The sequence below is a fragment of the Corylus avellana genome, chromosome ca10, assembly GCF_901000735.1.
Source record: "Corylus avellana chromosome ca10, CavTom2PMs-1.0".
NCBI classification, from domain to species: domain Eukaryota; kingdom Viridiplantae; phylum Streptophyta; class Magnoliopsida; order Fagales; family Betulaceae; genus Corylus; species Corylus avellana.
In genome coordinates, this window is record NC_081550.1 from 5,013,851 (window position 1) to 5,030,961 (window position 17,111).

At 34.5% G+C, this 17,111-nt stretch overlaps 2 protein-coding genes across 2 annotated transcripts; both read right to left on the reverse strand.

Annotated features, from left to right (window-relative positions):
- Positions 1-4,974: 4,974 nt before the first annotated feature.
- LOC132163225 (uncharacterized) lies at positions 4,975-6,148 on the reverse strand. Its single transcript, XM_059573432.1, has 2 exons — positions 5,691-6,148; positions 4,975-5,498 (listed from the first exon to the last, which is right to left on the reverse strand). Exons 1-2 carry the CDS (start codon positions 5,739-5,741, stop codon positions 5,109-5,111), a joined length of 441 nt encoding a protein of 146 aa, XP_059429415.1. The 5' UTR covers positions 5,742-6,148; the 3' UTR covers positions 4,975-5,108.
- Positions 6,149-13,084: 6,936 nt separating this feature from the next.
- LOC132162775 (TMV resistance protein N-like) lies at positions 13,085-16,357 on the reverse strand. The gene is made up of 6 exons (XM_059573004.1): positions 15,260-16,357; positions 14,812-15,144; positions 14,586-14,708; positions 14,360-14,451; positions 13,896-14,124; positions 13,085-13,783 (listed from the first exon to the last, which is right to left on the reverse strand). The coding sequence occupies exons 1-6, from the start codon at positions 16,355-16,357 to the stop codon at positions 13,085-13,087; spliced, it is 2,574 nt and encodes an 857-aa protein (XP_059428987.1).
- Positions 16,358-17,111: the final 754 nt, after the last annotated feature.

Genomic DNA, 17,111 nt, shown 5'->3' on the forward strand with positions numbered 1-17,111 from the left:
GTCTCATGTTAGGCTATTAGTAGATCTTGTGTAATTACTCAGATAAACTTTTTTTTTTATTTATTTTTTATTTTTTATTTAACAATGAGACCAAAGTTACACGGACAATTACAAATAAAATTGGGTGACTTTTCAACAACAAAACCTAAACGAAAAAGTTAATATAGAAATGGTAATAGAAACAAACGGTAGACAATGGATCCACAAAGGATCCAAGCCTCGCACAAAGCGACATAGAAAGGCAAAAAATTATTATTATTAATATAAATATTTTTTTTAAAGTAGGATAACAAATTGTTTTATGTGATCGAAGGGAAAATTACTTGGAAGTTGCAATGTCCCTTAGCTTCAAGCAATTCCCCAGCTTTCGGGGTTGTGAAAAAGCGGTCAACATGAGGTAAGTTGGAGGTTACAATTAAATTAAGCAATAAAAGAAAGTTGTCTTCACATTGCTTTTGTGTTGCTTTTTTATTTTATTTTATTTTTATTTTTTTTAAATATGGAATGAAAATGAAATTTTACGAGCATAAAGCTCTTACAACACAGAGCATAAAACTCTGAAAATATGCTTCAAGTTTCTCCTAACCCATGTACAATTGCATTTAAGGAACAAATATACTTTGTGCTGACTAGATCTAGGACATGAGATTGCTTTTGTGTAGTTGGTCTGCTTCTTTTCTTTGCAGAGATGTTCATCATTGCCAACGGGTGAGGTTTTTTATTGAAAAATGTTAGGCTTACCAATAAAGTTTTAAAAAAACAATTTACAATATGATGTGTCACAATATGATTGAGTTTTTCAAAAGTTGAATTTATCTAATTTTTAATCGTATTGTGCCACGTCATGTTTTTATTAGATGAGAGAGAATCATATGTATTTTTTTATTAGTATTTGTTATGAATTTGTTAAATTCCAGTAATAAAAAACCCAATTCTAGCTTGATCTCCACTTCTACCTTGATTACCTGTCTTACAATATTTTCAAAATATATTTTTTGTATTTGCTCAACTGATTTATATTTTCTGATTTTATTATGTACCTAATATTATTCATTAATTATTTAATTGTATTTTCTATTTTAACAGGCATTATTCAACTATAAATATACCTTTTTTGTACATAGATTGACACACAAAAATACAAAATTCTATTCGAATTTTGATCTATTCCTTTCGCTTTTAAAATTAGTATTAAATTTTAGATAAATCATACGTGAATTTTGATCTAATAGTAATTTTAAAAGTCACGTCAACTTTAGGAGGATAAAAAGATGGTCCAAACATTACTCTAAACCTATTGTCTACCTCCTGTATGCTTAAGGTATCTCCTCTTTTATAATCAAATTTCATTAATTACTACATATCAAAAAAGAATAAAGAAAAACATTATTACTGATTTGTTGCCCCTGTAATATAAGGTCAAGTGTCTTGAAGCAATTGACCAGTATGTCTAAAGCATGAGTTTTTAAAAGCACTATTGATAAGGGCAAGCAAAGGGCAAAAGGGTATATCAGAGCCATGCAGATGGAAGAATCAAAATTCCAAATTAATGACCCACGCACCAACTACAGGAAATGGATGCAATTATCAGACCCACAAAAGAGCCCACAACACGCCATGTTTTCTTGCTTTCCCATTCAACACGGTGTTAAGTCTCTTTTCGAGTCTTGTCGTACGTGAAAGGAGAGATAATTATATTTATTTATTTTTTTGTTAGTATTTGTTATGAATTGTTAAATTAGAGTACTAAAAAACCCAATTCCTTACTATTTAAAGTAACTTTTCACTGTTCCATCCAATTTTTTTATGAAAAAATTACAGTTTATCCTCTCAAAGTTGACAGTGTTTTTCAAGTCGAACATCAAAGTTTTAATTTTTGCAATCCACCCCCACAAAGTTCCAATTTTTTTCAATTCGACTAATATCATCCAAAAATTCTCATATTGCCCCTGATTGTTTTTTTTTTTTTAAAAAAAAAAAATTATTTTTTATGAAAACGAAAACAAATTTGGGGGGTGCAAAAATGACCAGATAACCAAAGGGGTGGCTACGGCCACTCTGAATTTTTTTTAAATTTTTTTTATAAAAAATAAAAAAATAAAAATTAGGGGCAATATGAGAAGTTTTGGATAAAATTGGTCAAATTGCAAAAAATTGAAACTTTAGGGGGATGGATTGCAAAAATTGAAACTTTGGTGTTCGACTTGAAAAACACTGTCAACTTTGAGGGGATAAACTGTAATTTTCCCATTTTTTATCTATCTCACTTGTAAATTTACTATTGTATTTATGTGGAACCGATACGAGTTTACAAATTCAATGGTAAATTTATTGGATTTGTGAAAAGAGATTGAATGAATAATTTGTAACACTCCTCCTAAAAAAATAAGAGTTAATTAAAAGACAATTTTTTTGACCTGAATTTAATAACATACTTTATTTCCATGGTTGTTTCTTTATAGTTTAGAAGAAATTTCTCAAACTTAATTTAAAAGTTTACATCTATCCTTTAAAACATGTGAGGAGTACATAACTTTTTAAATACACTGACAGAGAGACTATGTTAACTCGGTACTTTAACGTCTAAAATTTGCTCGCCATTCATGAAACAAGGGAAGATAGAGAAGTAATACAAGACAGAAAATCTCTTAATCGCCATTGACACTGAGGAAAGGATTTGCAACGAAAGGATTTTATTTTAGTGTAGTCGTTGTCGCTTTACATAGCTAGAGCAAAAGGACCAACTGGCAGAAACTGCATTTGGTTACAATCTTGAATCTACGTACTCTTGATTAATTAAGACAATAATATTAGTGATTTACGTATTAACGACCCCAGGAAGTCCATGAAAAGCATCAGCAATGTATTGTGTTTGGCAGAGTATTAAGGATAATAGTGCGGAGACAAAGTCAAGACTTCCATCCAAGTATGAACTTCAACCGACTATATATGAAGACTGAAGAAACAAAAGAGGCATAAACTTGAAACGGGAAAGGGCAAATTTTAGAGTCATTGTAAAGATAGAGGGAAATTAATTAGTCAATACAATTAATTAGTCAATTGACTCTCCACTTCCAGCTTGATTATCTGTCGTCTTAGAATATATTCAAAATATATTTTTACGTTCTTGTTCTTTTTGTATTTGCTTGACTAATTTATATTTTTTTTGTATGGGTTGAATTTTATTATGTAATATTGTCCATTAATTACCTAATTGTATTTTTTATTTTAACTGGCATTATTTAACTATAAATATCAAGGGTGGTGGTTGAATGGCCCAATGAAGTTTCTAAGTGGTCAGGGCATATACTAAGGCGTAGGTTCGAATCTCCGCAATGAAGAATTCCCACATAAGCCTAATTAGTATTAAACCCCTTGGATTCTCGTTGATGCTCTGGTGGGGCTGGGTCAGACTATGGTTCAGTCGGATTTGAGGGAGCGCCTGCAGTTTTCACCGTTTAGGTCCCTCCTATGCGGCTCCTAGTGAGTAGGTGCTACTATGGTTACACCCAGGTAAGATAGCCACAATTGGTCTCTCCGGCCTACCGAAACCATATATATGTACCTTTTTTTGTATACAGTTTGACAGACAAAAATACAAAATTCTATTCAAATTTTCTAATCCTTTCTGCACAATTTCTAAATTACAGAAACTAAATCTAACTGACGACTACATTTTGGTAAACAAAATTAACTTGCACATGTGTCTACAAGCCCTACTACACAAAATTAAGTTGTACATTTGTCTACAAGCCCTACTACGCTAATTCTATATTGATGCAAGATAATGAGATATGAACGAATGCTTCTTTTTGGGTGCAACCAGTTTTCTCCTCCTTTTTTATTATTATTTTTTTTTCTAGATTTCAAGGAAAATATGAACTTTGAATTAATTACTGAGATAAACCTTTTGTCTACATCCTGTATAGGCTGTATGCTTAAGGTATATCCTCTTTTATAATCAAATTTCAGTAATTACTACTTATCAAAAAAGAATAAAGAAAAAGCATTATATATTACTGATTTGTAATATATGATCAAGTGCCTTGAAGCAATTGACCAGTATGTCCTAATGCATGAGTTTAAAAGCACTATGGATAAGAAGATACCATGGTAGAACAAGCAAAGGGCAACTATAGTAAGATCTAGGTAGAATAGTTACAGTTTGCCTCCTCTTACTATTTTATTTAGAAAAAAAAAAAAAAATACAAATGGCAAAGGAGTATCCAAGCAATGCAGATGGAAGATTCAAAATTCCAAATTAATGACCCTCCAACCATAGCATGCAAACTATACACAATCTGACCTCCAAAAAAACAAAGAAAGAAAGAAACAGAGACAAGAGCACAAAGAGGCCCCAACATGCCATGTTTTCTGGCTTCCCCATTTTCATCACTGTCTCTCTCTCTCTCTCTCTCTCTCTCTCTCATCATCATCACGAGCCCCACTTCCCTTCCGCCTTCGTTTATGTGTCCCCATTGATCTTCACAGTTTTGGTCTCTCTTCGAGTCAAAAAGCAGAGTAAAAACAGTGTTAGAATCAAAGAAGAAACAGTAGCTTTGCATGATTGCTTTTTACAGCAATTCAAAAGGACCTTGACTCAGGAAAAAACTTTAACTTGAGGGTTGTGAAATTGAATGGGTCCCATTATAAATTGTTCTAATCTTGTTTATCAAGACCAATTGATTTATTGCTTTAGTCGGCCCAACCATTAAGTATGTTAAATATAATAGATTTGTTGAGTGTCTTATGAAGTATAAAGAAAAAAAATAATAATAATTAATATATTTAAGTAGATCTAACTTTATTAACTTAGGCTTTTAGGTTAGAGTAGTGTTTAAATATGTATATTAATGTACTATTTGTAGACTTCCTAAGTGATTCTCTCTTAATAGTTTGTGTTTTTTTTTTTTTCAAATGGCCCAACCATAAAGTATGTTAAATGTTACTCCTGCAGTCACCAGAAAAATCAAAAGAAAACAAAAGAAGATACAATTTTTTTAATAAAGCTTCCTTTCATTTTATTCCCAGAATCACAGCAATTAACTAATGAAGCTGAAATTGAATCTAGACCAAACGAGAATATACAAAAAGGTAATTGAGAATGACTACACAGAAGGCCCGAGAGGCCACATTAAAACAGATGGTTTGGAGGGTTGCAATGCAATTCTTGTTGTTACGTCTAGAAATGCTCTCTCTAATAATGCTAAGCAACCAAGGAACTGCTCCAAGTTCTCCCATTTCTTCAATGCCCTTCTGCTGGCTTGATAGCATTGCAAGGATAGCCAACAACTCTTCAGAATCAAGGAGAAAAGAAATGAAAAAGGATGCATGAAAGTGTCTTTGCTAATGGGAGCTGTCATCATCCATGGAGTCATTTCGGTTACAAGATTGAGATCTTCAATCCTTGTCATCTTGCCTTGACTCAGACTCTGATGTTCCAGAAACAGAAACGGAATCCTCAAGTGGCTCGAGAAAAGACAAACCAGTGAGTTTGTCTGTAAGAAAAGAGGAAAGACAAAATAACCATGGGTTAATGAGTGGATAAACCAACTAAAATTAGCTTTATGCTACGGCAATAATTCGAAACTTCGCTGAGCTCCCTGTGATTTGATATGGAAAATAGCATAAACAAGCAAACATGATGAAGATGAAGAATTTGAATTATATAATAAAATTATAAAAGTTACCAGTACATCCTGAGCTTTTTGCAGAGCTTGTATTGAAAGCAGGGACCACATTTTCGTTCAATGCAGCTACAGCAAAAGGATTTGGTGTGAGATTCTGGGTAGCTGCATGAAAGCTGCCTCTCTTGTGGCATGGGATGATGTTTTGGAGTGATGCAATTAAGGTGATAAAAGGGGAAAAACTCTGAGTAAATTCTTTGTAAATTGGCGCTTGGTGCTGTGTTGCACAATCTTTGGAAACAACAAAATGACCTGCGACATGGTAATGTGGTGAGGTCAGAGGAACAGATTTTGAAGCAGATAGATTGGGAAATTCGTACCAGAATTATGGGGGCTGGTTCATTTAAAAAAATCTGAGGAAACAAGTTTATTTGCTGCGGATGGGGGTTTATATCGGTTGGTTTAGTTGGCTACTGTATAGGTTTCTGCAGCAGTAGATTCACTATACTCTGTTTTATTCAGATTGTATGGGTGCTTTTGGTTTGGGTTATTTTGCCAGTTTGTTAAGAGTTTTAATGAGCTGGTCTTTGCTGTGAGCAGTAGAGCTCGCTTTTGGAGTAGTTGTATCTTCGATTTGTTTATTAGTAAAGTGAAGCTTATTCATAATAATAAAGGTTAATAATTTTTTTGGTACTTGGGTTTTGAGATTTTTTAATTTTTTCCCATAGGTTTTAAAACATGACAAAACTAGTATCTCAGATTTTGAAAAATACCAAATCACCACCTCCAGTTTGAAAAATTATATGGGAGTGACCGAACCATCCCCAGGGGGTGGCCGGCCACCCCCAGATTGACCTCAGCCACCCCCAAGGCCGGTCTGGGCGTGGCTGCCATGGGGGGTGGCCCCCATAAAATTTTTCAAACTTGAGGTGATGATTCGGTCTTTTCCAAAATCTGAAGTACTGAATTTGTCTTTTAAAAAAATAAAAACATTAAAATTCAGGTACCAAAAAAGTTATTAACCCTAATAATAATAATAATAATGATAATAATAATAATAATATTTAAAAAAAAAAACAAAAAGTTACCTGTATGACATGAATGACAGAGTTGCATTAGGTGGGGGCTTCAAATCATTATATAAGTGAATGAATCTACTTGTTAGCAGAAAGGTGGACTCTGCAGCAATTCCATTGATGCTGCATGTTGTAAGCAGTAAAACTCATAAATTGGAGTCTGATGTAAAGTACTAATGGAAACACAAACTCCAAACTATTGTTTACCTCAGGTAAGAATAATGCTAACCGGTGTTCTAATGGCAATGTGTGGACGAATGGCATTATCAAATCAGGTTTCAAAGTATCTCATAGTCCCAAGCCTAGCCAACAAAAGCAAAGACAATTAAATCCATATGTTAACAAAAAGTAAAAATACATACAATATGAGTACAATCTACTTCACCATGTACCCATGTTAAGTTATTCACAGATCCTGTTTTCTAGTTTTCCAAAACAATTTAACCTAATTACACTACCGGATCGGCGAACAAGAAGCCGACAAACCAATATAAATGATATGGCCAATAGGGGATATCACAGAAAACCACCATCCTGCAACTACCATTATAAATCTACTGCCATCAGGTCACACTCTTTCAGTATAAATCACTATTTTAACAATCTTAAACCGTGGACCATATTAGAAGCAGAAGCATCAGTAATACTTAATAGAGGAGAAAGAATTGCGTAATGGACTATGATGACAAGAGTTGCTTCTTTTTTTGATCCGTAAGTTAGGCACACACACCCAATGAGTTCTGGCAAATTTTCTTTTTTCAATATAATGCCAGTCACAGTAAGCAACCAAAAAATCTAATAGAACCATGACTGGGGCTTTTAGCAACAAGCTTTCAGAAAGCGGCCTAAGCAACTGAGGAATGGCCTCTAAGACTCACCAAAGAGTGCTGGAACACCACCGAGTACTTCTTTTCTGCTGTATTCACAATGAGAACACCAAAGAGCCACCATGGTCCATAAAGACATCTTATCAAACACCAAAGCACAAAGGATGAATTTCAATATATGGAAAGGAAAAGCAAAAAATTAAATAACATGGAAGAGGGAAGTTTGTTGAGCTGGTTCATGAAATTTGACAATAATAAATAAAATACGTACACAAAGCTAGAATTAACAGAGGAAAATATGAGGGGGAAAAAAGACTCTGAAAATCAAAATATTGTCATTGTCTTTGATCTAAGAAAACTTGAAATACTTTCAATTCCTCGCAACATTGTGAGCAACCAAACAGAAACACACGAATGAACAAAAAGGAAAAATACCAACACAAACCCAATTGCCTATCACCATCAACACCAAAACATTAACAAAATCACCAAATATTAAAATCCTAAAATCAAATAAGAAAGAAAGAGAGATAGAGAGGGTAAAATTGGAAATGTACCACCAGAACTCTTCTATACCGTCAAAGCATCACTCTGATGACGTAGTAAACGAGCCCCACACTCCTTTACCTCAATATTGGCTGCCTGTTGTAATTGAAGCCTCAAGAGATCTCCATGTATTCAAAAAGCTATACCCCACTCTTCTCTGGATGAACCACATTTTGGGTATATACACCCAAAATCCGTTTGGCCCAACGGAAGGGACTCCAGGGGCACAAAGGACTAACGGTTGTCTAATTTTAAAAAAACAAAGAGTAGAAGTTTCTTCGGAGTTGGCAAGAATTAAAATTTTAATTTCCCGAAGTCCAAACAAACTGAAAGTTGGTGTCATTCTGTTGGACTAGGAAATTAAATAAAATTTCGGCATGTTAATCCATGGGAGAGTCCCCCAAATTTTAGCGCAGTAAATCAAGATGAAGATGCTAATTTAGAACAAAGTTTGATTATTTGCATAAATTTTTAACTAACTTATTTATGCGCACGCTGAAGGAAGAAAAGACTTTAATGTTACCTATCTATCACGTAGATGCCATCCCGAGATATTGCCCATTTCTCTCAAAGCAGCCCTTGGGTTTTTTCTTTATCACAGAAGCTTCATGTTTAGCAAAAGCTTCTGCAAAAGTTCAATTTACCACCTTATTATTTGCGATGTCTCTTCAATTTTTCAATTTTGTTAATAATGTACCTTACCAACAAATTGCAATTTTGTATGGTAACGACTACAGCAAATACGAAGAAGCAGAGCCAGGCCGAAATTTAAATGCAATGGTCCAATGAATGAACCGACCGGCATGTTGAAATTGGGTGAAATCCTAACAACGGGCTTGGTTCAATGTGCTCATCATCCAAGGCACATGGGCTATTTCTTGAATATGAGGAGATTAATTTAAGCTGCTTGTTAGTTTATTTTCTTTTCCTTTGACAAGAAAAAAGAAATTCATGTCATTTTTCCTATGCTTAGGATTAGGATCTCTTACAATTTAAAAAATAAAATTTGTAAATTCTCAAGATACAAAAATAGGTAATTCATCAAATGACCGACCATTGATATAGTATTCTTGCTCAAGTGTTTTCGCTGATTAAATTTGGAAGCGAGATCCAGTGAAAGAGATGTATATAATCGTAAAATTGTATATATTATTTACGATTCCAGAATCACCAATACTACACATCTTCTTGCAAGACTTTCCAATCAACAGAGCATTACTAGCATCATAGCTTGTTTTATTGTTCAGACCAGATTTCCTAGATCCTGAATTAGTTAGATCCATTCCATTAACTTTTGCAAAATCTTCATCCAATTCTACTTCAGTGGGCTTGATCTTGATCATCTTCATTCCGTTATGATTATCCTTCTCCACATGTGAGAAAGAGGGATGATATTCACATATGTGAGAAAGAGGGATGGGGACAAAGTTTTCCTCCAAACTGGGTTGGAGGAATTTCCTTCAATCTAATATATAAAAGTAACATGTATTTCTTGAACATATGAGATGCACATATTTTTTTTAATAACATGGATAAAGTTGGAATAAATTTTATTAAAAATTCATGTGCATCTCACATGTTATTAAAAGAAGGGACACATGTCAGTTTTATAGACTAGGTTAAAGGAAATTCATCTGGAGGAAAACTTTGTCCGAGGGATGGGGTTAAAGGAACCAACATTTTTGTTGCTACCAATAATATCCAAGCTTGTATGTATTTGACCATTTTTTTTTTTTTGAATAAATCTTGTCTCATTGTAATACCAATAAACATCTAGAGCTAAACACTCTAAATGGAAAGAGCAGAATGCGCTAAAACGACAATATTTGAAATACAGTTGGAAATTTCCTCTATCCAAATACAATCCATTTGATTCCTAACTACTTGCTTGGCTAGTCCATGTGCCGCTTGATTCGCATCCCTTTTAGTATGCATGACCATCCAACTCCTTCTAGAGTTTAGAACCACCCTAATATCTGCCACAATTTGTCCATGAGCGCACCAATTCCAAGCTAAGGCAAGAATATCTTGGACCACAATCAAAGAATCACCTTCTAGAACCACGTTATGCAAGCCCAAATCACAACAAAATTCAGCAGCTCGTAATACTCCAACTGCTTCCGCTATTGCTGAGGGATGTAAACAGTTTAAAGTTTAGCTCAGTGCAGCATGTATTAATCCTTTATGATCCCTCACAATAACACCCAAACCCATACAATTGATTTTAGTATCAAGAGCCACATCCCAATTCACTTTAAATCTTCCAAAAACTGGTGGTTTCCATGACAGGAGCCTCCACCCCACCATTCACATTACTTCCCTGCACACACGGATTCCCTTGAAATTGTAAGAGTAAATACCCCTCCATGCACTACTACATTACGTCTCATCCAAACTTTCTTTGCTAAAACCGCAAAAATGCAGACTTCCTCCTTACAACACCAAATCACAAGTAAAAGCAAAATAAAACAAAACAAGAGACAATTTTATGAATAAAGCTTCCTTTTACTTATTTCCAGAATCATAGCAATTAACTCATGAAGCTGAAACTGAATCTAGACAAAATGAGAAGATACAAAAGGGTAATTGAGAATGACTACACAAATTAAGGGCTCGAGAGGCCACATTAAAACAGATGGTTTGGATGGTTGCAATGCAATTCTCCTTGTTACGTCTACAAATGCTCTTTCTAATGATGCTAACCAAGCAAGGAACAACTCTGTGTTCTCCCATTTGTTCAATGGCCTTCTAAAGGCTTGAGAGTATTGAAAGGATAGTCAACAACTCTTCAGAATCAAGGAGAAAAGAAATGAACAAAGATACGTGAAAGTGTATCTGCTATTGGGAGTCCTCCATAGAGTCATTCCGATTACAAGATTGAGATCTTAAATCCTTGTCATCTTCCTTTGACTCAGACTTTGATGATCCAGAAACAAAAACAGAATCCTCAAGTGCCTCAAGAAAAGACAAACCAGTAACTTTGACTGTAAGAAAAGAGGAAAGACAAAATAACCATGAGTTAATGAGTGGATAAACCAAACAAAAATTACACAATACACTCCTAAATAAGGTAATATAAGACCTTTTTTCTTCTCTCTTATTATTATTGTTTTTTTTTTTTTTTTTAAAGTAATGAATTGTGCAGACAAAAAATAAAATCAGCATCAGCCCCTCACACGTTTGGATCCAACAAAAGCTTTTTTTGACAAACATGCAAGTATCCTATAGTGTCAAGGACCGTTCTCAACATCACCTTGCTAAACACAAATAAATAACTCAAACCTACAAGCTTTCTTCTACCCTGGAAATAATTCAAAACTTTGCTGAGCTCCCTATGATTTGATATGGAAAATAGCATAAACAAGCAAACATAACGAAGATGAAGAATTTGACTTATATATTAAGAATATAAAAGTTACCAATACGACATGCATGATATAGTCCCAAGAAGTGGGGCTTCAAATTATTTAATAAGTGGAGAACCTACTCGTTGGCAAAAAGTTGGAACTCTGTAGCAATTCCAATATATCTTCCGGAGTAAATTGACCTTGCATGTTATAAGCAATAGAACTCGTAAATTGGAGTATGAAGGTAAAGTACTAATGGAAATAGGAACTCCGGACTATTGTATACCTCATGTAAGTATAATGCTAAATGGTGTGCTAATGGCACTGTGCGGATGAATGGCATTATCAAATCAGGTTTCAAAATATCACTTAGTCCCAAGCCTAGCCAACAAAAGAAAGACAAAATTAAATCCATATGTTAACAAAAAGTAAAAATACATAAAGTATGACTACAACCTACTTCACCATGTACCCACATTAAGTTATTCACATATCCTATTTTCTGGTTTTCCAAAAATTTAACCTAATTACACTACCATATCAGTAAACAAGAAGTCGGCCCATATAAATGATCTGGCCAACAAGGCATACCATAGAAAACCAACATCCTTCAATTACCTTTATAAATCTACTGCCACCATGTCATACTCTTTCAGTATAAATCACTAATTTTAACTATCTTGAATCATATGGCATAAGGGATTATGATGACAAGGGTTGCTTCTTTTTTTGATCCGTAAGTTAGGCACACACACCAAATGAGTTTTGACAATCATTTTGTCAATGCACTATTGGTCACACTAAGCAACAAAAAAATCTTAAAGAACCATGGCTATTGATGGGGGATTTTTGCAACAAGCTTTCAGAAAGCGGCCCAAGCAACTGAGGAATGGCATCTAAGACTCACAAAATGACGGGTTTTTGGCAACAAGCTTTGAGGAAGCGGCTTAAGCAACAGAGGAATGGCATCTAAAGGCTCACCAAAGAGTGCCAGAACACCGCCAAACCCCCCTCATATCTGCTTTATTCACAATAAGAACACCAAAAAACCACCATAGAGACATTTTATCAAACACCACGTACTAATGCTGAATTTCACTCTATGTAAAAGAAAACTAAGAAAGTACATAACATGGAACCAAGGAAGTTTATTGAGCTGGTTCGAGAAATTTGACAATAATAAATAAAATAAACAAAGCAAGAATTAACAGAGAGAAATATGACTTTGAAAAATCAGAATATTATCATTGTCTTAAATCTAAGAAAACTTAAAATACTTTGAATTCCTAGAAACTTTGTCAGAAAAGAAACAGAAAGAAACGAATGAAGAAAGAGGAAAAATAGCAACACAAACCCATATCACCATCAACACCAAAACAAGAACAAAATTACCAAATATCAAAATTAAGCCTAGAGTCAAATAGGAGAGAGAGAGAGAGAGAGAATGGGTAAAATTAGAAACGCACCTCTAAAACTCTTGTACAGTGTCGAAGTTGTAGAGCTGCGGAGTGAGGTGGCTCTGTGTTCGCTCGTCATTCGTGCGCTATTCTTCTCCTTTTCTTTGTCGGTTCGCGTCTAATCCTCTGGGATGGAAACGTCAACATTTTTTGTTTTATCTTAATGCCCATTGACCTGTTTCTTATGAGGCGAATTTTAATCCTCTAACAATTAACCGACTCAATTGATCCAGATGCTACAACATTAGATTTAATTGGGCCCGCGACCTTGAAATATGAGCTATATCTATCGAACAAACGAGAAAAAAGTTTCTCGCAACTTTTGAAACCCAAAGCACGTGGCGGAGAAATGGTGTTGAGAACTTGGTACAACGCCGAAGCATCATGCTCATCACGTAGTACTAAACGCGCCCCACACTCCTTTACCTCAACATTCAGGCTGTCTGTTGTAATTGAAGCCTTAATGGATCCAAATCTATTACTCCAAATTGTCGGTAATATCCACCAAAATGGTATATACACCCAAAATCCGTTTAGCCCAACAGAAGGGACTCCAGGGGCACAAAAGAAAAACGGTTTTGTAACATCCAAATCAGTGAATTGAAAATGACAAACAAAGTTGGGTAAATTACTATTACTGCCATCAAATATTGTTGTAGAATTCGAATTCCCATTCCGCTCATCCACCTTTCGTTTTCTGCTCTTTCTTGGATGAGTAGTGTGAGGCTCATGAAATTCATAAACAATAAAAAGAGCATACCCCTCCCTATTCATATCTGAGCCCAAATCTGAATGCAATTGAATTGTTCCAAAGGAATTAGTGCTTTTATCGTTGAACCACTCTGGGATTCCTGATCCCACCAACGCAGGGCCGCATGCTACCACATGATAAAAATCTTCCAACTGTAAAATAATAACACAAGAGAGAAAGATGTTAAGCTAAATATTACAAAACAATATTATAACTTAATTAATTTAGTGTGTTAAAAAAGAGATCACTATATAAGAGACTCACACTATGTTCACTCCATAAAGGACTTCGTGGATGCAGATGGAGGATGTTGAAGGGATTTCCATCATAATCAAAATAAGCTTGTACAACAGAATAATCAATGCTCCTTAATTTTTCATTTGACCTTCTCCACATCTCCATTTGCTTATTATCAAACGACTCCAGCAATGGACAATTTTTTACACCCAAGACTTTTAATCCCAATGGAAGCTTCGGCAATACTTGAAGCCAACTACAATCATTCAAGACAAGGTCACAAAGATTTGAAAGTTGAGCCACACTATCTGGTATTCTTGTAAATTTGTTCCCACTCAAAGTTAAATAATAAAGGGAGGATAAGCAACTAAGATCATTGGGGATCGCTCCATCTGATAGATTGCAATAACTCAAATCTAGTTCTCTTAAATAGCTTAAACACGAGAATGAATTTGGGAGCAAAAGACTTATCATGGGATCTGGTCCACTACCTATCGAAAATTTCCTTATAACACTTCGACCTACCCAAAGGTACTCTAGACATTTCATACCACTCAACAGGTTCTTTGGGATTTTCTCTAGTCTTGAGCAATCAGATATATTGAGAATTTCAAGAGATTCCAAGCTAGTCATCTCGTCTGGAAGTCTCTTGAGATGTTTGCAATCCTTTAGATCCAACTCCTTAAGCTATCTTGGAAATCCAATGGATCGGCGGACCTTGGACAGATTTGTACAATATGAAAGCTTTAGTTTCTCAAGATTTGGGACTCCGCTCAAATCTGGTGTCTTGATCAAGTTTAGAGAATGACTTAGGTCAATGTGTTTCAATTTGTCAAAACTCTGTTATAGACGACCAATGAATAGTTAGATAAAATGAAGAAGAGTAAAAGGACTAAGAAGAATAAAAATAAATTAAATCGATCTGCATAAGCCAAAATCTTACCTTCCTTCCATCCCACAATTGTTTGATGGAGCTGTAAGGCATTATGAGCTCAACAAGCTTGTTTGATTGGAAACTGGCCGGCAAGGATTCTAAAGGATATACCCACCATTCTATAACGCATAACTCATTGCTTAGCATGAAATTCGAAGGATCTCCATGCCATTCCAGATTAGTGAGTAAATCATTACGAGCTTTAGAAAAACGTGATACAATATTAGTGTGGCTAATCTGAAGCATTTGCAATTGTTTCATCTTTGCGAAGGCTTCAACATTTAGTCGCTCTTCTTTTTGTAAAGGTAATTTTAGGACAATGCCTCTAACCGCATCAGTTCCCTAATAACCAACAAAAATTAAATTAGGAAGTATGGTGGAAATATTTGACAAATACTTACAATAATCAGTATAAAAAATGTATTTCTCTATGTTTGTGTCTAGACTAACCACTTACACTATCATTTTTCAATACATGAATGACATCCTTGTTACACCACAGTCTACTGCATTCGCCAGGCTCCTCCTTAGCAGACTCACAACGAACTATTTTTTTACCCATTTTTCGTAACAAATCGTGCATCTGCAACATTCTCCCTTTCATAATTATAAGATTTTTGTCCACAAATATTCCCTCTGACATAGTTATAAGAGATTTGTCCACAAGAACTTTCATATTGAAGTCCGGATAGTAACCAAAACATTCTAGTTTGTATTTGATGTCTTCTATGAATGCTCCATTGAAGAAACATGCAATATCTAAAAACAATTTTTGCTGCAAATCCTCTAATCCATCATAACTTATTTTAAGTTTATCCAAAATTTCTGCATTGGGATTTTCTTTTAGTAGATCCTTGGCACTCTTCCATTCATCCATTGTTCTACCAAATAAGAGGGAACCAAAAACTTCAAGAGCTAAAGGAAGGCCTTGAGCGTAATTCACAATATCCATAGACAATTGAACGTAATTTTCTTCAGGACGGGGTTTCTTGAAGGCTTTCAAACTAAATAGTTGTAAAGCTTCAACAACATTGAGCACCTTAACATCATATGTAATATCCACAAATCTGTTCAGCAAATGACGATCTCTTCTTGTTATAATGATTCTACTCCCTTGACCAAACCAATCATGGCTCTCTGCTAATGCTTTTAGTTGTTTTTCTCCATCCACATCGTCAAGAACAATAAGAACCTTTTTATTACGTAATCTGTTCGCTATCACTCTAGTTGCCCCATAGCTATTCCATATATTTATTTCTCTGTCCATGAGGATCTCAGAAATAAGTTGTTTTTGTAGATAAAATAGATCATAATCAGTTCTAGTTTCTTCTCTAATACTAGTAATAAAGCAACTAGCTTCAAATTGATGAGAAACTCTTTCATAAATGAATTTTGATAGGGTAGTCTTCCCAATTCCACCCATCCCATGAATCCCCAAAAAGCAAACATCATCCAACCCTATACAAAGTTTGCTCATAATTTCCTCCGCACGGGATTCTATTCCAACAAGACCCTTGGAAGCATTTGAGAAGTTAACCAATCCTCTAAATATCATTCTACTAATTTCTTCAACAACTTTTGATTCGTGATTGTAGAAAAGATAGGACGTCAGAATAGCCATAGAGAGACAAAATGCTTAATCATGTACAATGGTTTAGCTTCATTTAACAAATAAATGAGAAATCTTAATTTATAGTGTATCACCATAGTTATGGTTTGATTTGCTTGGGTCCTTGTACAGTCTAATAAAGAATTATGTTTTTTTTTTTTTTTGTTTTCACTTGACTATAAAAAGTTTGCAATGTCAAATTTCTGTTGGGGTTTTTTGTTAAATCCTAAGGAAGAATGCCAAAATACACATTTTTAAAGTAAAATAAAAAAAAATATAAATTGATGCCGGGCTGACCTATGGCCAAGCCGTGGGATCTATTTTTTTTATAGAAAATTTAATTATTTAAAAATGTTAAATACAGGATTATAAGGGACATTTCACATATATTCCGTCTAATTTAACCCTAAACCCTAAAGGTATGGGTGACATTACAAACTTTTTATAATTGGATACACTAAATTGAGAGTTCTTAAAATTTAGAAAAATAATTGCAAATGCACGGAAAGTTTAGGGGGTTAAATGAAGTTTCCCCTTAAATTATTTGTATGCTTCTTGTATTCCCTTTTGCAAAGTCTTTCTTTTCTTTTATCTTCACAATAAGAAAAAGATATCACAAATAAACCAATTAAATACATTTACTACATATAATCTGCTTTTTTTAATCAAAGCAATTCTGCACCAACTGTAAATTTGTGAG